We start from the raw sequence: 25,719 nt of genomic DNA on the forward strand, positions 1-25,719 counted from the left end.
ATATATATATATATATAAATGTGAAGTGACAATATAATGACGAGTAAATTATGCTTAGACAATAGTCACACTTCAACCAATATCTGCCATACAAAGCATGTCAAAATGCAATTTTGTTATTGATTTGGCTAAAGCAGCACAAACCATGGGAAAATTGATGGGTTTTATTACAAAAAACAAAGATACTGGGATATAACAACAGCAATTTTAATCACAGGGGACAGGTTAGAAAGAGCAACAAGTCATGCATATACGATTTATGGTTGATTTTGAACATGTACAACCTTATTTAATCATTGTGTGCCATGATGATGCCTTTTTTTTTAAATCCCACTTTGTCTGTTTTATTTTAATTTTAATTTTGTCATGTTTTTGGGTAATTTTCCATATAGATGTTTATAGTGTCTTTTTTGGTAATTATGTGCCTCTATGTGATTGTTTTTCATACATTTGCTAATCTTTTATCTGTTTGCTGCCCCATGTCTCTCATGTTTATTAATTTGTTTGTGTTACTTTCTGGGTTAAACGTGATATTTCGAGAGTAACATAAATCAAATGAGTTATTCATAATTATTTTTGCCTATGGATTAATTATTTTGACACATACGTGCCGTATACGTGATTGAAGTAGGAAAAAAAAGGTTGAAAAATATCTGATATTCCCGATTTTATCAGGTAACTTGAATGTAACATGTGGAGGATTAAATCCCTCCCCGGATTTGAGAAACACGCACGCACCTTGTGCTTGTAAACAGAAGCTCACACGTGACACCGAGAGATGAGCTGAGTCGAGTCGCGCGACTACATTGTCTGAACGGACAAAGAGAGCACAAGGTGAGCTTGGGCATCGGGCAGGTGAGCTGCCAGGTGTTATGGCAACCGACGTTTTCTGTCGCAGTATGAAGCCGACTTTTGGCGTGTTATCTGTGCCCGTTTGGCCGTTTGAACTCCATGTCTGAATCCCAAATCCGACCGCTCGGGGGGATAACGACATTAGCTGCGTTTTCGGCCGCTTGCACGCAGCTGGTAGCGGGTTTACAAAGCTGGAAAGCCTTTGTTTCAACTCTTTAGCTGGTGAGTCTATCCACTGTTTTTTTTTTTTCTTTAGCTCTTGTTAGCAGCCGTTAGCTCGCAGTAGCGTTTAGCCACGACGTAAGAGGAGATTTTTTTTTTCTCGCCAACGGTAATCTACGTGTCGTTTTTACTGGCTGGATGAAATGTCATTCGCCATGGAGGATAACTTGGAGTCTGGATGGGTGTCAGTCCGGCCCAAAGTGTTCGACGAAAAAGAGAGGCATAAATTTGTTTTCATCGTGGCCTGGAACGACGTCGAGGGAAAGTTCGCCATAACCTGCCACAACAGAACCATACAAAGACGAAGCACTTTTCTGGACGTCGACTTTATCCCCGCCGCTGTGCTTCCTGTCGCTGACGCTGAAAAACAAGCAAAAAGTCCAGCCAAAGAGAAGAAAAATGAAGTCTGCCAAGCGGGTAAAGTTAGACCACACTCGGTCCCCAAAGGAAAAGCCACAACAGATGCTAGCGTTGGAGAGAAAAAGGCTACGAAAGACTGTAGTTTAAATACATTCGAGTGTGTTAGTCACACATTTGGGTCTTGGGATATTGTGACACCGAAAGTGATGGATATCGAGATCCTGGACCCCGTGGATGTCCCGCCGTCTCTGGATGAGGCAGACCCAGCTTACAGTGAGACCAGCGAGCATGAGGACTTCAGCTGGGCCGGGCTGTTCTCCTTCCAGCACCTGAGGACGATCCATCACCAGCTCTGCGCCGTCAACTCGGACCTGGAGCCGTGTCTACCCTTGTTCCCGGAGGAGCAGTTTGGCGTATGGACGGTGCTTTTCGGCGCCCCCGGAATGTCGCAGCGGGAGACGGACTCGCTGTGCTACCAGTTGCAGGTGTACCTGGGGCATGCCCTCGACACTTGCGGCTGGAAGATCCTCTCACAGGTGCTTTTCTCCGAGAGTGACGACACGGACGAGTACTACGAGAGCCTGAGTGAACTGAGGCAGAAAGGGTATGAGGATGCTCTGGTGGCGGCCAAAAGACGGATGCAAGAGGTGAAGTACTTTAAAAAAATGTTTTATTGTAATTTACCTTCAAGATAATGCATTTATCCTTTGTAACTCAATGTTGTGCGTGTTATAAAATCCCACATGTATGCTTTAATACCAGCTTTGCATTGGATCACAACTGTGGCTCATGGTCTGCTGATTCTCCTCCCCTTCCTTTGTCCCCCCCCTGTGATCTACCATCTGTTGCCTCACGTTCACAGACTGGTAATATGATCTGGTCTGGCCAGACATCACACTCCAGTTGGCTGAATAGTTTGAAGGGAGTTGCATAGAAACACAGAACAAATGGAGGTGGAGTTACAGAGTGATGTGTCACCACAGCTGTTGAGTTGGTTTCTGCTTTACCCTTCATAGCTAAAGCCTCATGTGTGCATATAAGAAGCAGCTATATTTGCATTTTGATATTATAGCTGTTAGAAGACTTCAGATCCTCTAATAAAGTCTAACTCTTTGACTTTCATAGTTTTGTGCAACTGGTTGATGCACGAGCAGCTCGGCTCACACAGGAAGAAATTATGTAATGACAGAAGAATTTACTTGTTTCTATGTGACAGCCCTGTTCATTTCACTTATCTCTGGATTGTGACTTATTTATTTAATCAGATCTGGGGCTGCTGCCCCCGCGACCCGATCCCCGGAAATAGCGGAAGATAATGGATGGATGGTTCTAAAATTGGCTCAAGTGATTCACTGTATTTAAGCTGTATTTTGCTCAGCTAACCTTTTTTTTTTTTTTTTTTTTCCAGAGCTCTTCTTAAATTCAGTGTTGCTTCCCAGTTTAGTGACCAAAGCCTCTAACCAATCAGTGAGCTGCAGTGATATCAGGTCTCTACACTAGAAAAAAACAAAATGTGACTATATAATGTTATATACCATTAAACAGATGGCCCTAGGTGCTCGGCACATGCTCCAAAGTTCTATGTTTTTGCTTTAAAAAAACAAAACCCCAAAAACGATAAAACGTTTATATTATATTGAGAGATGTACAAACAAACAAAGTAGCTTTCATTCACATATTTTTGTTATATTTGTTTTCAGATGGCTAAACGCATCAGAAATTGTGTGACCTGGCGGACGTTTAAAGCATTTCTAGGCGGTCGCTCTGCTCTAATAAAATCCTAATTTTGCATCCATTGACAAAAATATCCCTAACTTAAAGACATCTGTGCAGTGAATTCAGCTGTAAGTAAATAAATTTGGGAACAGGATATGTTGAATAAGCTGTAAATACAGCTTGACTCAAGCTTTCAGGTAAATGATGTCATTGAATGCCAGTCGCGATAGTTCTTTATTTATTTTTAGGCTGTACATTAACTAGAAAATAATGGCATTTTTGCCCCTCTGTGGCATGTTTATCTTGTCAACGATTAATAATCCTGACAGATCGTGGCTGTTTTAGGGCGACATGGTTTAAGTTTGCGTCGAAGATCAGAGGAGCTACCGTCTTAGAAAAAAAACAAGCACACGTTTTCCACTTTAGCATCTTTTCCACAGATATAAGACACATAAACTGGGATCACTTATCAGGGTGCCTCCTCTGTCTGGTAAATGATTTCCTCCGCATTTAGAACAATTGGTCAGTAATGTAGACACGGACAAGTAAAAGCTTAGAGATCACTGTGAAGTTGGCAGCTGTCCTACAACATACAACATTTAACATCACGGGCGATGTTGTTTCTCCATCACATTTTTGAATCCTTTGTTCCAGAATCCGTGGGTCTGTCTCGTTCCATTTCCTTGTTATTGATTACTTACAAGATTTTGGACAAATATTTAGGTTACCAGAGACATTCAAAAGCAAATTATAACCAAGGATTTTTCCCAGCTTTTATGTCTTTCCAAAAAAAGTTTTTTATCTTTGGACACATCCAAAATACATGACTATATACCTTAATGATTTTTCTGGAGTTTAGCTGGTTCATTCCTTCCCATTTTTGTGAGTTAGTGTGAAACCCCTGTCAGGATTGTGTGTGGAGTCACTCATTTTCACATGGTAAACAAAAAAGAGATGTAATCCAGAGGCCAAAATCAATATGAAAGCATAAATGATTTACATTTCCTGGTCCTACTTTCTATAAATATCCATTTGCTTTATTTTAGTTTTAAGATCATTGTAGATTTTATACCTTTTTTATTAATTTTTTTTTTTTAAAAAGTAATAATTTATATATGTTTTATATCTCAGAAAACCACATTGTAAAAGAGCCCAGTCCAGTTTGAGAAATGGATACAGGCAGTTTTGACTATTTTATAAAGCAGAGAGTTATCAGTTAGATGCCGCACTCGTCAGAGGACAGAGACACTGGAGTTGTTTTTAAATTATTTAGTCTAATAGTAAATCAGAAGGGCATCACAGTGAAACATGATCCCCCCCCCCCCCCCCTCACACACACACACACAAAAAACACCACCTCTCTAAGGCTGCGGCTACACGGAAAAGTTTTTCACTGTAAACGATACTTTTTCTTATCGTTTCGCTGTCGCGGCCACACGGAGCTGGCGTTCCCACTACCCCAAAACGATAGTTTTTGAAAACGGGTTCCAGAGTGGGAAAGTTTGAAAACGGCCTCGTTTCGTTTCCATTGTTACAGCTAAAACGTTTTTGCGTCAGTCACACGTTGACGCTGAGAGCCAATTTTAACACTTCTCTATTGTCTCACAGCGTGGCGTGACACAGTGGCGTGTGTACTGCATCGTTTCATCCGTTCTCGTCTGGACAGCAGCGCGTTTCCGTGTGGTCGCAAGAATTTTCGTACCCGTTTTCAAAAAAAACCTCGTTTCGTTTTCGTGTAGCCGTAGCCTAAGCCTCTCTGAGACCGTGTTGGCAACAACAGAGGTAATATTTACCCTATTTTATTGGATTGCACAGTTTCCATTTTCCAGGTCAGCAAGTTTATAATTAATAAAGCACGACTGTAAGCAATATGGCACACAGAGTGCTGACTTGGTCCCGACACTTTAAAGGTTATGGTTTAAGTTTGGAAAATAAATGGGACAGAATGTAAGATCAAAGTTTATCTACATTTAGCCTAACATACAGTAACGTGGCATTTCAAAGTAATTATGATGAATGATTTATTCATTCTGGTATCTTAAGGGAAAAATGGTGCCAAGAATGATTGAATTTGTCCTGGTTGTTTGGTTTGTTTGGAGCAGCTTCAGACAATCACTGCTGTGCTCTTATCACCACTAAAACTGAGATACAGGCTCGGCGTCCAGACCCCGTTCTTAAAGATAAGTGGGCCAAAAATGCAGAAAGATTGACTTGTGGTTAAAAAAAACCAGCGGACACCATGTCAATCATCGACCAGAGACTCTTTTCCAGTGTGTCTTTATCTGTGACCTGTTGTTAAATGAAACCAGACTGACAGCTTGTCTACAGTAAACCTCACACATCACAAGCCAATAGTTAGATGGCTTTATTGGGCACTTTATTGTTTTCTGATTGTGATGTAGAGCTTTTAAATTATGATGCACCATTAACTGATTTGTCTGAAGGCTTGAAACTCTACAGTATTTGATTTAAGGACCGCAATGAATCATTTATTCATACATTTACATCTGCTAGAAGATGAAGAAAACCATATTTAAGTTTATAACATGACATAACATTCTGTTTAGTTAAATATCTGAAAAATGGATAATGAGCTGATGGTTAAACTACTGTTTCTGTTAGGATGGCAGAGGTAAAGTGTTTTTAGAGCTGTGGAAGACACAGTGTTAAGATAACTGTACGTAAAAAAAATCACGATATTTTTTTGCTTAAAGGTAGTGTAGGAGATCCTGGATTTTGAGTCCAGCGAAGCTGCATTTTGAAAATACACAGGTAAAAAGTCCCAACCCTTTTCTTCACTTTCCCCCGAAGGCACGCCTCTAGAGTACATGAACGAGCACGAAGGTGCACGAGCGCTGTTCTGACAGCAAGCATCGATCATTGCCGTATTTAGTATATGATAACTATACGTTTAATAATGCGAGCCAAGCTGGCTCTAGTTTAGCGTCCTGCCAAGCTTCTGGACGCGTAATTCGTTCACGGAGCAGGGTACGAGCACAGGGGGAAGGAGGGGGAGGGTGGAGCAGATTGCAGTTTGATAGACGGCATCATTGTGAACGGTCTGTTCACAATGATTGGATACTGTTTTTCCTAGATTGTACGTTCTAGAGGCCACTAAAACTTTTCATATTTGTGTCAAAACTTTTAATTAATTGGTTGCAATGGGGGTGTGAAGACTTTCAAGCAATATGTAAAAGAAATGTTCCAGAAAAAGATCCCCTACCCCACTTAGATACTTGTCTAGCATATTGCATTTTCACATTCATGACGCCATCATCTTTTCTTATTTTGAGAAAATTTGAGCTCACCGTTTAGTTCGGATCCTTTTTTAATATTTCACTTGTTTGTCATTGAACCACAAAGATCTGACATTAGGTCGGACATTAATGAGTAAAAATGACTCTGCTTTTCTGTTTCTCACCTGGTGGAAATGTCAGGCTCCACGTGTTGGTCTGGGCTCACTTTGGCATGTGTTTGATGTCATGATGATGCAGCTGTGGGATCAGTCTGCCATACAGTTACTTCATATGACGGCTTGTCTTCATCACCTCGTTCATTTGGTCATCTCTCGTTGGTGTCGGACAACATATGTAGATCTGAATCAGAAGAGCTATTAGTTTGATATATATATAGCTGTTTTATCACATTTCCAGTGTTTATAAACTATTTTTATATTTCTCTGTCCAAGTACTCACTGAAAACAGAAGAATCTTAAATTGTAGGTCTAGTAAAGTTGTATATAATTAGCGTGTTATCAGCTGTAGCGCTGCATGCATGTTCATATTGCAAAAAGAGAGACATTTAACTATGTTTCCAACAAATTTTGAATGTTTTGCCTAAATCGGTGTCCTTAAATCGCTCATGACCAACAGCATGCACAGTCAAAGGCATTTTATCCTGAAAATGGATCAAACTATCAACTGATGCGTAAGATAGTTGCTCTAAATGCACGCATATATTGAACATTAAATAAATCTATGGTGAATTTATCAATGAATGTCCTTTCTTTGTCTAACTTAGGTCTCGGTTGTGTGGATTTACAAGTCGAGGGCGTGTTTCCCTTTTTTAACCTCTTTAAAGTTTTGCTCGCATGGCAGAATAAGCGTGCACTTCCTGCGTGACATCTCAATTAAAAGGCAGAGGAGAAAACTACTTTTCTCAGACAGAGATGATTTATCACTGACAGAAGTTAGACTTGATGATAGGTCTGGATTGACTGTTACTATCACCAGGAATGTCCTGTAATGATGTACTCTTTGCACATTGGAGGGCTCTCTGTTGACTAAAAACCTAAACTTGGCTTATGATATTTCTCATTTTGTCCCGACTAAATAAAACCTTTGTTGTATTGTTAAACTAAACGGTTAACAGGAATAGAATTGGATAATGTCTACCTCGATAAAAAGAGTACAGCACTAGAAATAAACCGGGGTTTGATTATTAGTTGCAGTTAGTTGACATGTTTCCAATAAGCCTAATTTGTTAAGAGATGCGATTATGCATCCATACTTTAGTTTCAACATATCTTTTGTTTTCTGAGTACTATTTTCAGTTTAAATATGGGCCTTAAATGACTGGAGAACCACTGCTTAGTGTTATTTTTTTATTTTTTTTAACATTTTATACAGCCTCCTTACTGTTTTTAAACTGGGATCATTAAACTCTCCTCTTCGTTTACGTGTAAATTGCATTTCTTTTCTTAGAGTAGAAGTAGCTTAGCTTAGCGTAGCCTGTGCTCAGGCAGGAGTTGGGTCATTTAACTCAGGTTTTTCTTTATTTTTTATGATGGGGGTGTTTGGTTGGCAGGGAGAGCCAGAGCCGACGTAAACAGAAGCAGCAGTGTTGGAGCTGAATCGTTTAGTGTCTCCATCGTGGAGGGCTTAGGAAAATCAGCCTGGAGTTGGTATAACAGTCTCCATTCATATCTGTCGCTCTGTGCAGAAAGAGGAGCACTTTATTCCTCACTTTGGATGACGATTGGGTGGTGGCAGATTTTAAATATCATCTGAGGCAGAAGAGAAGAAGGAGTATTGTGATGTGTGAATTAGAGCTGCTGGTTTCTGAGAGGTGGGAAATGAATTGTGTTTTCAGTGGACAAAAGCCCGTTTCTAAAGAACAATGAACTGTCTGTGGATAGTTGGACTAATGGAGCCAATCTATTCTCCTTGTACTACACTCAACAATGTATTTTATGACATGATTCCTGACCACACACACTAATCGTGCTCACAGGGTCTTTCTCACCATTTACTCTTGCTCGTTGGTCTTTAAGAGACCTTTTTGTTTAGGACTGATTGATCTTCCCTCGGTCTGTTTATGAAGACACTTTGTAGAAATGTCCTCTCTCAACACACATTTTGACTCTAAGGCATAACTAACATTTAAAAAGACTAATGTTGGTATATTCTTACCTATAAGTATGTGTTTGCTTGTTTATGGTTGTTACCTCATGTATCCTGTGTTTGTGTGGAGTGTTGGTTGTGCATGTCCTCAGAAATTAACAATAGTTGTACTCAAGAGGCAAGATGGGGGTGACTGAAGTGACCGGCTATCCAACGTCCTTGATTTAAGGGCTTTAAATACCCTTTTCTCCTAATCATAACATCAGCCATATGCCAGCCTCCTTTATCGTCTCCAGGTTCATCGTTTACATCCTTTGGAATTCAGATGTTGTGTATGGTCTGAGCTTGCTGTTGTGCTCCCTTCGTGGTGTAGGGGTGTAGTACACAAGCAGATATGCAAACAATTACACCGGCAATGAAGTCAAGTTAGAAAGGAAGTAAGTTCTCTGCTTAAAACACCCAGATAATGCAGTTAGAAGTCGAATTACTCCTGATTGTGTATGTTCAGTGGGACACAAACTGTACATGCTACCTAGTTCCTGACCCGGGAGTAACAGCTGAAGCAGCTACACAGAAGAAGAAGAAGCCGGTAATAACAAGGAATAGCATCTCATTTGTTTAAGAATAAGTGTACAGCACATATTAAATGTACAGAGATGTATGGATCTTCAATTACCTTAACCTACTAATCTGCTGCCAGCTAAGTTTATCAGTTGTTTTGGTCCGTGTTTTATTAGATCAGCTGAAAAAAGCCCAGCATTAACAAGCTGAAATGAGGCATGTCACCACCTATGGTACGCTTGGATTAATAAACACTTGGATGGACTTAACTGTACGGTTAAATACGAGGTAAAATAACATTTTCTAATGTTCCATATGAATAGTATATCTGGAAAATGATTAAAACCAGGATGCTATTGTTGATTCATGTCAACACAATTTTGATGCTGTGAACCCTCCACACAGCTGAAAACACTCCTCAACAGGCACATAATTTACTTGTGTTTGAGAGCTGTTTGCCAAAAAGCAGGGCTGTAGATGATTGTTTTTATGCTTTACTGATAAGCTCGCAGAATACTTTCTCAATTACTCGTTTTGGCTCACAACAGTCAGGAAGCCCAGAAAGGGGGAGTTCACTCTCACCGAAGGCTGAAAAAGAAAAAAAAAAAAGAAATATTTCCGTCAAAACTGTTGTTGATTGGCTATTTATTCAAATGGATATTTTCAAGCCTCCATTTTACAAGATTTTAAAGCAGGGCTCAGTAATACGGAGTTTGTTTACCATGCAATACACACCCCAAAGCTGTAGGGGGAGCTCCGTAGAAAATAGGCGACAGTCTAGCCAGACTGTCGTAAACCCACCAGAGGCAATTTACGTTTTATTTTTCAAGTTATAGGGACCACTTGAGTCACTTATTTAAAAAAAAAAAAAAAAAAAAACCCTTTCTGCCGTTTAGTGGCTATGCGCCTCGCCTTTTTTGTCCCATTTATCAATTCATTTTGATAAATCAAAGAGCAGCCTACGGCTACAAGTTCATTCATTTATTTTTGTCAAGTAATAATTCAATGCCATTTTATCTGAAAGCCAGACACAACAGCTAGTGTGTGCATTTACACAGCGACAAATGTGGTAGCATTAGGTGAGGCAATGCTGAGTTTAGACCTACAAGTAAACAACATGGAATGATCTTGCCCTCCCTATATCACTAAATGATTATTTTTCAACGACTGTACAAGATGCATGAAGCCACGGTAACCGAGCCTGTAGCTGCCGACTGGGCGCTCGCTCGTCAAGTCACGAGACAGAATCGAAACTTAAAAAGCTCCGAGTTGGCATGGATTCGCTACTTGCCCGTCTGACCGCTGAATCGCTGGCTCTGGGTGACTCAGCGGTCAGACGGGCAAGTAGCGGTGGTTCTGCCATCACGATATCTATTACAAACTATATTACAACTCTAGAAGCTAACCGCATTCAATTTAGCCGTCGACAGCTAATGGAGAGGGGGTGTGTCTCTCAGGCTACCTGGCTCGGCTCAGAGACCTTTACGACCTGCCGTGAAGCAGTAGTTCTCGGCTCTCGTGTGTCGCGAGACTTCCAGAGCTAAACAAAGCACACGGCGCCACAGGCAAAGTTGCAAGCGCTGTTTCGGGCTAGGGCCACCAGATGGAGATGGAAATGTCATCGTTTTCATCGGAACTGGTCAGCCAAGCAAACTGATGATTGCCAAGCAATTTTATGACCATGAAAAAGTTGCATAGCATGTCTTTAAAGTTTCTGTGGAAGTCGGTGTTTCACACTTCGGATGTCTCCATTACCACGTTTTTACTTGAATTCTCAGGTGTTGGACAAGCACAAAGCCATGGACAGCATGGTGGAGCTGCTGCAGGTGTACCCAGAGGAGGACGAGGCGTACGGAGACCTGCTGGAGGCGACAACTCGGCTCTACCACTACCTGCTTCAGCCCTTCAGGGACATCAGGGAATTGGCAACTTTGCGCCGACAGCAGATTAAGGTAATACACACAAGCACACAGAAACAAATGCCATCTGTTTTAGAGCTTGATTTAAGTAGGTTTATATCTCGCTGTAGCCGGCTTACTGCCCTGTCCTGGAGGACAGTTTGATGTGCGTCGGGCTGCCTCTCAAAAACAGTTTATTCCACTAGTTATAGTGCTTGGTTAGTTGGTTAGAAATGATCCCTGAACCTGCTTGATTGAGTATAGTCTCATAAATCCACTGATGTGACAGTAACCTAGTTGCTCAGGCTTGTGCAGTAGTGCTGATGATGGTAGAGTAGAGGACAGAGGATCAGCCAGAGAGGCTTTTTTTTTTTTTTTTTTCCTTGCCCAGGGCAGATTAACGACCAGCCTAAGCATTATTACAGCAGCCACTAAACCACTCAGTAATTCTGCAGCCTCAGCACACTTCTGTTTTCCACCCTTCATTTTTTTTTCTACTCTCCTTGTTGCCTTTCCTCATTTAAGGCTTGAAAAGGGAGATAAGTCTACTGTCTCACAGCCGTCATGGAGCTGGATTAAACATGTCTGGGTTGGTCAACAGGTCTCAGTCCTGCTCGTTCAGGAGTGGAGCAGCATCAATAAATATACTGTGACTAGATGGAACAGACTGATGGGTAAATCTATTCATTTTATTGTCTTAACGACCAATGAAATGGCTGTCGGTGCATGGTTGCATTTGTCTGAAATCAGATCTTTTCTTGCTCATTTAGTTCTCACTACAGCTGATATCTTTAACACTATGACCTTTAACACTTAAATGAGACCACTTGTCCTTTATAAAGAGGACTAGAACTGATGTCCTTTTTTTTCCTTTTAGCTTGTAACCGTTTACTTTTTGACCAATTAGCACTATTAAAAGCACCAGTTGATATACTAAAGCTTGAACTGTGCTACACTGAGGCTGAATAAAACAGAAAAAGGGAGTCGGGAGTCGGATTCATATCAGAAGAGAATTTCTTTCCCCGTCCTCCACCTGTTCAACTAGGACCGGATGATAAATATTATCCCTGTATTATTTTCTTTGTTGATCCATCTTTAGCAAAGTATAGAATTTGCTTATACTCTTGGTGTGTGTGTGTGTGTGTGTGTGTGTGTGTGTAATGACGAGTTTATATTCTATACAAAAGCAATACAATGCTCTTATATTTCTTGTTTCATTAACATCCTAATCAGCTGCCATGCTGCTGCGCTCACTCTGTCATTGTTGATATGATCTCAGTATTTCTTTCTATCCATATTCAGAGCGCATTGGAGCACCAAAAGCTCTTCCTTAAAGGTTATTTAAGTTACCCGGATGTGTAACTCGACAATCATTCGGTGAATCTGTGCACATGGAGGGGAGGGACGGCTGTAACATGAGTGTTGGTGGGCCATTCAGACCGCTGAATGGATGCTCTACAGTAAAATAAGACGTTGTTATGCGTGTTATTTCACTTAACACTGGCTGTTGTCGCATTTTCCTGCGCTGCGGGACAGGTTGTTTGGTCTATCGGCTGAAGATGCTTATCACAGAGATGGAGACGAATTTAAATTCAGTACCGGTGGAGATACGCAAAAGCTTCACGTTGTGGAATCACACAAGTGCCTGTTTTCTTCTCCTGTTTACGCTCAACTTCGAGCATTTTAACAAAATGATGGATAGGACACGTAGTTTGTGCTGTAGCAAGTGGTTTTGAGCTCCTTGTCCAGGTGTGTCTGTTTCACAATGGATGATGATCCACTACACATCCAGCAGGTCAGGCAGTGATGAAGGTGAACCTCTTCTCAGCATGCGTTAGTGCCTTCTGTCTAGCTGCTTTGAGTTATGTTGTTTCTGTTTAACTGGACAGATGCTGTCTCTGTGCCTTTTATTCCCTCTCATAGACGATTTCTGTCATTCACCCACGGTTGTGAGTATTTTTCCTTCTCTTTCCTTCTGCATTCTTGACACAGCATGCTTATCCAGCATGTTGTCACTAACCAACACATGCGACCACGCGCGTGCGTGCGTATGTGTGTACGTGTGGTTGTGGGTGGAGTTTATGACTGTGCATTATGAAGGAATTTGGGTTCTTGGGCGGGTGCTGATCTAAATAAAGACTTTTCACTGAATCACTAAAAATGCACAGCGTGGTGGAGAAAGCAGAAGTCTGGTTGATCAGCACCACTTTAGTCTAAAAGCTCCAAACACACACTGAGTCACACTGTTGGTCTGTGTGACATGTTACAATGAACACGGGCCCTGTAGTTTATTTATACTCAGCCCAGTAGACCTGCACGTATACATCCAGCTGCCAGAAATGCTCTTTAGTGCGCTGAATCTGGATTAATCCTTTCTTTAAATCATATTTACTTCTGCTGAGCAAAGTTGCCCTAAAACTAATTTTAAATGTGTAGCATCCTATGTATTTATCACCAGCTTTTTAAAAACTTGTCAGTAGGAGTTGATACATTTAGGATAACAAGCTACAGAGAGGCTAAATATAACGTCAGCTGTTGAAAGGGGGACTTTTGGAAAAATTGGTTTTGCTCCTTTTTGGCTTTTGTTGAGGATTATCGGTAAACTGTTAAATCTGCAGATTGTTTCCTCACTTATTGTGAGCTATAAAGTTTCTATTAGAAGATGCTTTTCAGTTGCATTCTGGGAATTGTAGGGCGAGAGCTGTTTGACTTAAAGTTGGTGGTCTTTACCAGTTCATGAGGGTCCATGGGGGCCCTCGGCTGAGACCTAGTGCGGATTAGTCTCCCAGAATAATCCACCAGATGAAGAAAATGAGCAGCAGAACTACATGCACGCTGGTTTTGAGTAGAGACTTTACACGCCTTCACTTTATACTGCAGACGGATTACACGCCCGTGCACAGCTGACCTGAAACGAACAGAATCGTATCACCTTCTGTAAACTGTGACCCAAATCTAAACTTCTGGTCTGTTTTAACAGGCTGTGCATGAATATATAAACATAATTTGTTGATAACTCAGTCAAATGACACCGTGCAGTTCAGCTTCACATGTGGATTTTAGATTGGATCTTCCAGCCTAACAGAACTGTCTGCCGGAGGCAGCATTGTTTATTTGAGGAGGTCTTTTTATACGAAAATGCGGTACAATGTGAAAACTAACTAACTAACTAACTAACTAAAAGTTGTGTGAAAGGATAGCTTCTTGGAGAGGAACTTTTGCCCGAAGACAATTCTTTTCATTCTTCTCGTGTCTGGGATGTTTCATGGATCTCTGAATCTGAACTCCGTGTGATACCAGAGTTTCCCAGCTTTGCCACCTGCTCCCCTCAGGGCGATCCAACGGCTGAAAACAGAGCTGCATGCAAATGAATGCAGGATGCAGGCACAGGGAGTTGGTTTCTTGCAAACTGATGAGTCAGGGGCTCGAGGGAAAGAGAGGTAGTCAGGAATTAGCACACAGTGTACTGGCATTTACATCCAGTTTGCATCCTTCTTGGTTTTGTAAAGGTTGGGTGGAAAAGACAAAAGCAGACGGGTATCAGTTGCTGTGAATTCACATGACTGTGCTTCAAACTACAAGCTAGACTCTTCTGATGAATTAAAAAGTTAAGAGAATATGCTGATAGATGAATAATGATGATAATTTTGTTGATTGATTTGAATATTTCTCCAGTCTATTAACTATTTGGTCCATAAGATGATAGAAAACAGTAAAATACTCACATAAAAGTAGCTAAAATGTCGGAATATTTTACTTTTATCTTTGCTTTTGGTCATTGTTGTTCTTTATTTTTCTATTCTTTCCGGGTTGTTGCAGATATTTAAGCTTAACTGGATCTGTGAATGAAAGAGCAGATGAACGTATGAATCGATGATCTGCTGAATGTTGCTGTATCTTAGTGAACTGCGTTGCATTGTGGGATGAACCTGCCGTGGCGGCGCAGTGAGGGTGTCGGAGGGCAACCATGAATAAAGAACGTGGTTTACACGAACATGTCCGAGGTCATTTGAGCTTCGATCACATGGTGACAGGTGTCACGGTGGTCCCTGACACACCTGCTGTACACCTTCTGTCAGGCAAATTTTACACAAATTTGAAAATGTTCCTTTAACATAAAATGCAAATGAAGTCGTTCTCTGACCTGGATTGAGGTAAATCGCCTCCCTGAATGTTTATTTGTATTTGATTGCGTGACTAGGACGTACAGATGTAACTGCAGCTGTGTTATTTAATCTACTGTGACTCAGAAGGAGGCGCGTTGATGCCCGTCTCAGTTTCCAAATGTGCCACTTAGATCTTTGCTGTCGAGGCTCTGAGCTCAGTATCTGTCAGATATGGCCCTTCGGTTTCAGCCGTCCCTCACAAAAAGGGTCTATTTTAACCAAATGAGATAAGGGCCACCATGACTGTGTGCATGGTGTAATCCCACCCGTTACCCACAAGAAACTAGTCTCACCTCTATTTTAAGAGTCTGACACGTCTGTGTTTGTTTGTCAGAGGTGTTAAGAGTCCTTAGTCAGCCACTTCCTCCCCGTCTGTTTTTGTATACAGGAGGAGTGGCAAAGTGGCAGCTGGGTGCTGATTTGAAAGAATACTCTGGTTTCCACTGTGCAGCATGTTTGGGTTGTCGTGTTACTGGAGTCACGACGGAGGGATAGTGGTGTAAGAGGGTCATCTCTCCTCATTCAGGTTTATACTGTACAATTATGAGGTGATTGAGGTTACAAATAGGTGGAGATGACTCTCACAGTGATATTTAGTTCTACTGTCCTGTTTTTAAAGTAAAGGTTGTTTATTCGAGACGAAGAGATCTGGAGCTTTGGCGCTATGCTCACCGCTGCTTCATTCGTGTGGCTGCAGGATTTGACAGGATAATTTCTCAGTGACAAATCCTTTGAGTTTGGATGCTACTTATACAGAATTTATTTATCTTTCTTATAACTGAAAAATCTAGAGGAGAGAGTGGTCCTTCAGTGTGGCCCAGACAACAGCTGAGGTGGCCTGAAGGGTGTTGTGTGCATTTACACTTTTGGATCGGACCATGCAGGGTATGCTAATACCAGGATATTTTTCTATGTTGCCTGTTACCAAATATTAAAACTTTATTTCAAACATTCAGTATCATGCAAAGGTCTGAAGCGTGCCCCCCCCCCCCCCCCCCCCCCCCCCCTATTTCTTCCAAAAAGCCAGACTTTCTTCTAATATTTTAAAGTGGCCTTTAGAAATAGTTCTCCAGGTTTTCTCAAATTCTTTTAAAGTTTTTCTTTGGACTTTTGCTGTCCACCTCTTTCAAATAAGCAACATTGAACTGTATCTTTAGACTCTTTGTGTCCAGCAGCCTGTCACAAAGACACATCATTTGTTCCCATTTCTTTAGTTTCATCGATTGGGGAAAAATACCAAAGATAACACACCAACAACCTGATTGCCAAAGAGCTATTAGCTGAAAACTTGGCATATCTCAGCATGGTGTGCAGTGTGTCCTTCAAATATTTGAGGACAAAAGAAGAAGTGTCAGGCCTAAAACACTATCTACAGCAGATGAACAGTATCTGAAAGTGATGTCCTTAAGAAAGAGGAAAACATCCAGCAAAGACCTGACACAGGACCTGAGAGATGCATCTGGGCCTTCAGCTGATCCATCTACTGTTGGCACAAGCCTCATCAGAAATGGGCTCCATGGAAGGGTGGCTGTCAAGAAGCCATTCTTAAGGAAGGGAAACGGGGAGAAAAGGCTGAGCTGTGCCAAATGACACAAGAAGTGGACTGAAAATTAGGGGCAGCAGGTCTTATGGAGGGATGAATCCTCCCCAGAGCCCCGACCTCAACATTAATGAAGCAGTGTGGGATCATCTGACAGAGAACGGAACTAAAGGCAGCCGACATCCAAAGAAGAGCTTTGGGATGTCCTTCAAGAATTCCTGAAGACTACTTAAAAAAATTACAGAAAGCTTGTCGAAGGTGTTCTTTTCCATAAATTTGTCCTTTTTACAGAAATAGAGTTATTGGTGGTCAGTAGAATTAAAAAGGAGCTCAGAGGTCAGCAGGTACAAAGAGAGCAACATGCATAGAGATGAGGCAACGAATGCTTTTAAATGTCAGTGTCACCAGGTCTGACTGATCTGCTAAAGGGCACTATTCAGTGTCATTTCATGCGCTCTGTGTGGTTTTTAAAAAAAAAACCCAAACAAACACAAAAAAACCCTGTTCTGGTTTTCAGATGTGTCAACATGTAGCTTTAGCGCTTTTAAATGAGCAACTAAACGGTTTCTCAGCTATACACAAACAATGAGATCACGAGTTTAATGCATCCCAGTTCAATTTCACTTTTTACCTCTCGTTCCTGAAAAGATTTTTCCCTCTGCCAGACTTTATCTTTCCTGGTCTCTGATGTAATCCCTCCACCCCTGCTCATTCCCGGTTTCTCCCCAAAACCACTCCCTGTGCTCGTGCCTCACGTGCAGACACTCACAAAACACAAAGCGCAGAGCGGGTATGCTGGTTAAACGTGAATAAGGCCCTTTTGTGGTTTGTTGGTGATTGCTGTGGTCGTGTTTTTTTTTTTGGAGCACCTACACACATCTGTTTTGCATTGATGTTCCTATCCAGCTGCATGTGCAGAGAGGCCCTTTCTAGTCTGTGTACATTTTGTTCCATATACTCTCTCCTCATGGAGGAGGTTGTATTTTTCTCAGTCAACACCCAGGACGGGGCTTCACGTGGCACTGGTTTCCCCTGATCTCACTTTTTTTTTTTTCACGTGGCCTGACACAAGTAGGTGAAAAATGACCTCATTGTTGGGTCATACACTATAAACTCTTTCCTGAGTGTATTCAGAAGAATTTTTTTTTTTTTTTAAACCTATCCTCTGTATTGTTGTAGCAGCCTAGTAGGACACTGGGTTAGTGTCACTCTAAACATGCACACGCATATTTGTGCCTCACTGCCACCCCCATCTGCTGTAACCTACTGGTATTGCAGTGCAATGTGAGGATGTTTTTTACTGGATTCAGCATGGAGTGAAAAAGGCTGCAAACGCCAGGAAATTAGCTTAAAGAGGCAATAAGACACCTCGTTCTTTTGCTTTCAATGACAATCCGAACACATAAAAGTATTTTAAGATGCCCTGTGGTTCTGCATCTTAAAGTACCATGGTCATGGTTGGAGTTCTGTCCCTGGGTTGGAGATGAGTTTTTTGCCAGAAGTGACGGAGTTTAAATATTTCTGAATCGTGTTTACGTTTGGCGGTAAGTTGTAGGAGGAGATGGACAGACGGATTGCGGCTTAGTCAGGCGAAGCTTTTCGATTTACTGATCCATCTTCGTTCCAGCCCTCACATATGGTCACAGATCTGGGCAGTGAGCGTAAGAATGAGGTCGTGGGTACAAATGAGTTTCCTTCAGAGGGTGTCCGGGCTCAGCCTTAAAGATAGGGGGATGAGTTCAATCATCCGGCGGGAGCTCACAGTAGAGAGGATCGTCATCATCGTAAGGAGTCAGCTGAGGTGGTTCAGGCATCTCATTAGGATGCTTCCTGGTTGCCTCCCTTTGGCGGTTTTTGGGCATGTCTGACTGGAGGAGCACATGGGGCAGACCCAGAACACACTAGAGGGATTGTATATCCCTTCTGGCCTGGAAATACCTCGGGATTCCCCTGGAGGAGCTGAAGAGGGTCTCTTGGGAGAGGGATGTCTGGGTTTCCCTCCTGGACCTGTTGCCTCCATGACCTGACCTCAGATAAGCAGAGGATAATGGATGGATGTGATACTTGATGTATCTGTAAAGCTGTTGAGAAACCTTCCAACTGCAGAAACTGTCTAAGAGTCATCCCAATTTTAAGTTTGATGTTGTTTTAAAATGATCCAGAGGAAGGATGAGTTTTTTGAGTTTGACTAAATCAAAGCAGTCAAGTTGAAGCCATGATCGAGTCCACTGCAACATTATGCTTACTGTTTATATCACCTCTTCAGCCTAAGAATGGCAGCTTTATAAGGGGAGAAACCAAATCTATTAACGTGTTTGTATAATGAGGTAGTGATGACAGGCGGGTGGAACTTTGTCTGAGAGAGGCCCTCACTGTCAGACTGTGAGAAGCTATCGTCTGCTTTGACTGAATGTGGAACCTGTTTTTAACGACGCTCTCTGCCTCCCGTCAGATCTCTCTGGAGACGGAGCGTCTGGGTCCTCGTCGCGTGGAGAGCCTGAGGAAAGAGGACGAGGAGTGGCAGAAGAAGGCTCACGCCGCGGTGCTCTCCATTCAAGACCTGACTGTCAAGTTCTTTGAAACCACGGCTCGAGCTCAGAAAGGTAAACAAAGACGGGAGCCATTTCCTCTCTCCACGGGAAAACCTTGCACATTATATTTAAAGGATAAGACCGGTTTTTTGACATTGGGCCCTTGATTTCACATTATAACATGATGTTCTACTCACCCCTGCTTGTTGTTGAACATTTGGAGCTGTTCCGAAGATATTCGCGAGGCGTCTGGCTGCTCTCTTGAGATATTCGGCCATGAAACGGTTTCCTATGGGCAAGCTTATACAGGCACAAACTATGCTGTTTATAATTTATTAATTACTCTACACTAGCACTGATAACGTGGAGGTGCGTCGCTTACGTAAAAAAATCCGGGTTACTAATTTTGAATTTTAGCCGAATGAATAAATAGGCAGCAGGTCTGTGGGCTGTCTGCGGCAGTAGCACGACGAGGACGTCAGTAACACCCACTTTACGACAAAAAAAATCAAAATTACAGTAACCCGGATTTTTTTAAGTAAGCGACGCACCTCCACGTTATCAGTGCTAGTGTAGAGTAATTAATAAATTATAAACAGCATAGTTTGTGCCTGTATAAGCTTGCCCATAGGAAACTGTTTCATGGCCGAATATCTCAAGAGAGCAGCCAGACGCCTCGCGAATATCTTCGGAACAGCTCCAAATGTTCAACAACAAGCAGGGGTGAGTAGAACATCATGTTATAATGTGAAATCAAGGGCCCAATGTCAAAAAACCGGTCTTATCCTTTAAGTAAATGTCAATCACAAAAGTCAAAGGAAAAACAAAGTGGAGAGGAGATTCTTTAAAAAAGAAAAAAAAAAAGAAGTACTTCTCCTTCTATGGCAAACTAAATTTCTATCCAAACCTCCAACTGTTTAATCAGTTTAATTCTTAAAGCTCTCATCGGATTTTGGACTCAGTAGGACTCACTTTGTGTTAAAATACTCTGAAACTCAAAATTCTTATTATGAAACACGTATCTCCTCACATTGAGAGCAAGTGGTGAAAGAGACTTTTGCTATTTCTTCTTAAAAAGACCATTTCTGATGTGTGCTGTACGTGTTGTAGCGCTGTACGAGCGGATGCGTGCAGATCAGAGGAAGTACGGAAAGTCGGCGTGGGCAGCGGCGGTCGAACGCATGGAGCGACTGCAGTATGCCGTTTCCAAAGAAACCCTGCAGCTCATGAGGGCCAAAGAAATCTGCCTGGAACAGAAGAAACACGGCTTGAAGGAGGAGGTAAGATGCCGAGGCTTCTCACAAGAAAATTGATGTAGACTCTGAGGTGTACTTCTTGAAAAGCTTTTGAGACTTTTGACTTTAAAAAGGCGAGAAAAGGGCAAGATAATGGCTGTGTTGGAAAAATGACATCATGGCACTGGCATCCTGGAATGGAGGGGAATAACATCCTGGTGTACAACGGTGGAAATGAGTCATTTGGAATGACCGTCAGGTCAAATGTTACATGTGAAACGGTGCTGTGTATCATCTGTTGCAGTTGGGCAACTAAGAGAGAACTCTGCCTCAGTGGATTCGTTTCTAATAAAAGTGGTCTCTAAAGAAACAGAACCTGTCAGGTTGCGTTTTTGGAGAATCACCCAGCTCGTGGTGTTTGTCCTCAGGCCTGTAAGTGAGTGATGTAATCGTAGGACTTGTTTTTTTTTTTTTTTTTAGATGCAGAGTCTGCAGGGTGGGGAGGATGCCATGCTGCGTCTGGACCAGCTGGAGGCGCTGTACTACGAGCTGCAGCTGCAGCTGTACGACGTCCAGGCCGAGGTCCTGCGCTGCGAGGAGCTGCTGCTGACTGCGCAGCTGCAGAGTCTGCGCCGGCAGATGACCGGTGAGCATCTGTCTTGACGTCTTTCAGCAGTTTGTTTTCACGTCGCTCGGCGTGATCGTGTCACGGCTGAACAAGAGGCGTCTTCTTAATCTGTAAGAGATTTAGGAGAAAAAAGAGGCTGTGAATAGTTCTAAAATCAAAGCTTTAGATCATTTATTATTTCACAAAAACACAGGTGATGTTTCACTCCCAGTCAGATCAAAGTGTGCATGAATCACTCCCTTATTTTACCTTTTATTGTTTACCACTTACATGGGTTGTTTTATGTATCAGATCCAAAGACAGTAAACACAATGAGTAACTTAAATCAGGCATCAAATCTTCATCATATTCTTAAACGAGCGGCATTTTATCAAATCTATTCTCATGTTCTAACAGAGAGACAGGATGAGGTTGTGTATTACGATGCCTTTGAGAGCCCTGATGCCATGAAGGGTGTAGAAGACCCTGCGACCCCGCCGTCGCCCCTTAGAGATGAAGAACTCGGCTTCCTGCAGCAGAAGACCCGGCAGCTCGAGGCCCGGAGGGGCCGCATCACCGCCAAGAAAGTCTACCTCAAAAACAAGAAGGTGAGTCAGGCGCCTTTTGTTTTTGTGGTTTAAAGATCCTGCTGGAAGAAGAGTTGATTTCTGGAGCAGCTTCAGGATGGTACATCTCTTTATGTGCTGCTTCTTCTTCTTCTTCTTCTTCTTTAGGAAATCTGTATCGTTAATCACAACCAGAAGATTCAACAGCGTCAAGGAAGCAACACTGACTGCAACTCTCTGCAGGTACTTCATATTTCTTATTTCATTAGATAGTCATTCCAGTCTAGATCAACATCTCTGAGCTTCTTTTTCATTTTGATAATGAGAAGACCTTTGCAGAAGAGTTAAATGAGGTTGTTGTGTTTTAACCTTTTTTTATTTTCGAAAATACATTTTTCCTAAATGCCCATTAATGGAATAGTTTTAATGATGAGACACAATCCTTTGGCGATTAATGTGGCCAGACTGAGTTTTTAGAGGCGCATCCATCACACTAAAGTGGGTTGATAGATGTGAGCAAAGTGTGGTGGATGTTACTGAACCACATAAGAGGCAACTTTCACCAAAAAGAAACTTGCGCTTCCTTCTGATTCTGTTATGCAAGCAGATATGAAGACTTTCTTAAAGAGAAACCAATGTTGCTTATCTTCTATTCTCACCTGAGGAGTCATCCGTGGGAAGTTTGAGTTCTGGTGGTTTCGATGGGGTTTATCGAACAAATGCCTGGAGGCAAACGCAGAACACAGCACACCTTCCCCCTAAATCACACGCACACTGAATCTTGTCGTCTCAAAAAACCCTCGAGTCTCTCTCACACCTGCAGGTCGACTCGTTTGAACATGAATGTGCTTTTTTTTCTTCTGAAAAACGAGTCTAAACTCAAAACGTAGAGCAAAGTGAAAGCTCCATGCCTGAAATCATGTGAATTACAGAATTGGATCAGTCCAAAAATACCCCGAATTACACATGAATACAACTCAGTTTGTTTACCGGTAACCCCATAAATCTGAAATCGGTCACGCATCTGATGCACTTCTTTGGTTCCTTTTGAAGGGAGCCGAACCTGAGGAAGACGAGGACAAGCGAAATGCCAGAGTGAGTCAGGAGAGGCAGAGGACTCTGGACAGACTTCGGAGTCTCAAACAGGTGAGAGCAGACGAGCTCCGTCAGCTGATGTTCGACTCCGCCTGGTGCTTCTGAAGAGCAGCCTGAAGAGGTTCAGACAGGACGGGTGGTTTATAAACTTAGTTATTTTAGTTTGATTTAATATTTTTTACAAACTTAATAACACAGTTTAGTGACGATGCGTTCAGGAAACACGTTTCCCCTGTAAATATGCGTACTCCTCCCAGTTTCTCCTCATTGTTGACCACATATCAACTTTTTCAAATAAGTTACGAGTATTAAATGCAGCGAACTAATAGGAATATTTAAGCTGTATTTTGAACCCTACAGAGGTTGTGCTTGTGCGTCTCACAGATATGCTGCATCACCAGTTAGCAGCAGACTTTTGATCAGGCTGTTTGATCCTGAAGGCAGAACCACCACAAAGGTTCCAGTACACGCAGGCATATTGATTAGCCTAAGCTGAACCAGTACGCCGCTGGTAAACTCACTTCCACGGTCCGGTGATCGTTATAGAAACTTGATTCGATTGACCAAAGGAGTTTCTTGTCAGGAGGCTGTTTTTATTCCTGCGATGCGATCATGAAAACGCTCTTTTCAGCGTCCGTGCCTTCCTGTTGTCTCCCCACAGCGTTATCCAGGTCAGGTGACTCTGAGGTCCAGTCGGCTGCATCTGGGTCCCATTCACAGTCGGAGGCGAGCGGGGCAGCAGCCCGACACCCAGGCGGTCAGCGTTCAGACCGACTCCATCTCGGATCTCCCAGAACTCTCTGCTCCTCCTCTGCCCGACGCCTGCGGCTGCGACAGCGTTTCTCTACCAACCGCCGACCTCCAAAGTCTGGACGCCTCGCCGGCTTTCCTCTCGCTGCCTCCCCTCTCGGCTTCTCCATCTATTCTCTCACTGCCTCCTCCCCCTCCCCCTCCGCCTCCCCCACCTCCTCCATCGCTTCCCCCAGCCGAGGAGCCGACAGACAGCTCGGTGCGGCAGCGCATATGTGAGTCTGAATCCACCTCGTTACCGCTGGCCCCGTTTTCCCCTCGATTCTTTGACAGCAGCCAGCTGTTGACAGCGAGGAAGAAGCTGAGGAAGACTGCTTCTCTGGACTCATGGAGGAGAGGTGAGCAGAAGATGGTCATCAGAACACGGCACTACATTTTTCACTGACTACACTCCTGGTAAACCTGGTAAAGTAAGAGGAATAAAAGTGAAAATAAGAAGAAGTTAAATGAAATTTTGGGTACAATTTGACCATAACAGATGCAGATTACTAGAAGTAAGTTTGATATTTCCAATATGTCTTCTCTGGTGGTGCGTTCACTGACATAGAATAGAAATAGAAAAGAAAAATGCTTTATTCATCTCCCAATGGGGGATTAACTACTACTAACTAATAATAATAATAAATGACTAAATAAATATAAATAAATAAAAAAACATGACATGTTTGCTGGGATCATTAAGGCAGAGATGTGGTCTAATATGGTGTTTCTGACACATTCAGAGCTGTTTAAACTAAAATATATTTTTTTTAAGCCTAAAAAACAAAAGATGTATCTTATTTCTTCCAAAAAGCTTTAGGATGCATTTCAAGTGTTTCACAAGCCTCATTGTGGTTCCTGAATGTGTGCAGAGGGATTAGCGAATCAGAAGCCAGGATGTCCCATCTGTGAACACACTTCTGTTACAAGTAGCGAAGAGTCGAGATGAGCCATTCCATGCAAATGGGAAACTGAATGAAGAGCTCTCTGGGGTCTTTAACATTCGAGTCCTTTGTGTTTGCAGCGAGCTCGCCGATGGACGAGGTGCTGGCGTCTCTCAAACGCGGCAGTTTCCACCTGAGGAAGGCCGAGCTGCGCATCCTGGGCCCCGACCCGGACGACGACAGCAACAACATCCTGGCTCAGATCCGACAGGGCGTCCGCCTGAAGAAAGTCCGCACCCGCCCGGAGCAGCAGCGTCACCCCAAGAGCTTCCCGCACTCTGCCGACGCTCTGACCCGCAGCATCCACGAGGCTCTGAGGAGAATCAAAGAGGCTTCGCCGGAGTCGGAGTCTGAGGATGAAGGCCTTCCCTGCACGGACTGGGAAAACTAACAGGGTTTGTTGGAAGCCTTTTTTTTTTTTTTTAACAAAAATGTGGAACCAAAACAAAGAGGAAAAAAAAAACATGTGTTGAGCAGAAAAGCCAGCGTCACCTGGAGACACCTCTGCACACATTTTTTTCGACGTTTCTTTTCATATGTGTGTTTTTAAAGACGGACCACTCATCTTTTTTTACGTGTTGCTGTGGCACTCTTGGCGAGGATACAACCTCTAACCTCTTGTTATGTCGGAGTCGTACTGTAGCTCGCTGTGATGGGTTTGTTTTAGGAAGAGCGCATCTTTACTGAATTTATTTACTGTACACGTTCATATTTTACTGCACAACAGCCCACTGCTTTGTTTTGTGATAACAAGCTGAACCAGTTGCAGACGGCGCCATGCGGCAGGTTTGTGGAGCATTTTTTTATTTTTTATTTTCAAAACCGCAGAAAGGTCAGTATTTTGATGAAGTCTACGAAACATTTATGGCTCCTTCATTTAAGGTATAAACAGTCTTCTTATGTAACGATCATTGGCGGAAAATGGATTGATTAGGTGTAGTATTTTTGCTGTTGCATCCCGATCGATCACTTTGACTAAACGGTGGATGCGAATCACCGACATGCAGCCTGAATTTTAATGTGTTTTCAAAGAAGCCACAAAGATTTAAGTCTTTTTCTAAATGAAGTGTAAACTAGATTTCTGAAGGGTTTTGGGGCATTTGAATTTGAGCTGTAGGAAACCACGATGAGTATTGTTCAACTTTTTAACTCCAAGATGATTAATTGATCATTTGATATTAATTTAAGATGCTTTAAAACAAGTGTTTGACATGCCTGATGGCAGGGTTTCGTTGAGGCTTCGCCGCCCTCTGCTGGCAGCCTCTCTACATTTTTATTTTGTGGAGCCTCTGTTG

At 42.4% G+C, this 25,719-nt stretch overlaps 1 protein-coding gene across 1 annotated transcript; it reads left to right on the plus strand.

The window, feature by feature from the left end:
- Positions 1-750: 750 nt before the first annotated feature.
- jmy (junction mediating and regulatory protein, p53 cofactor) lies at positions 751-24,846 on the plus strand. Its single transcript, XM_075455851.1, has 10 exons — positions 751-2,081; positions 10,832-11,005; positions 19,110-19,260; positions 20,299-20,468; positions 20,904-21,069; positions 21,448-21,638; positions 21,765-21,839; positions 22,650-22,742; positions 23,353-23,839; positions 24,505-24,846. Exons 1-10 carry the CDS (start codon positions 1,218-1,220, stop codon positions 24,813-24,815), a joined length of 2,682 nt encoding a protein of 893 aa, XP_075311966.1. The 5' UTR covers positions 751-1,217; the 3' UTR covers positions 24,816-24,846.
- Positions 24,847-25,719: the final 873 nt, after the last annotated feature.

Source organism: Odontesthes bonariensis, chromosome 22 (genome assembly GCF_027942865.1).
Source record: "Odontesthes bonariensis isolate fOdoBon6 chromosome 22, fOdoBon6.hap1, whole genome shotgun sequence".
NCBI classification, from domain to species: Eukaryota; Metazoa; Chordata; class Actinopteri; order Atheriniformes; family Atherinopsidae; genus Odontesthes; species Odontesthes bonariensis.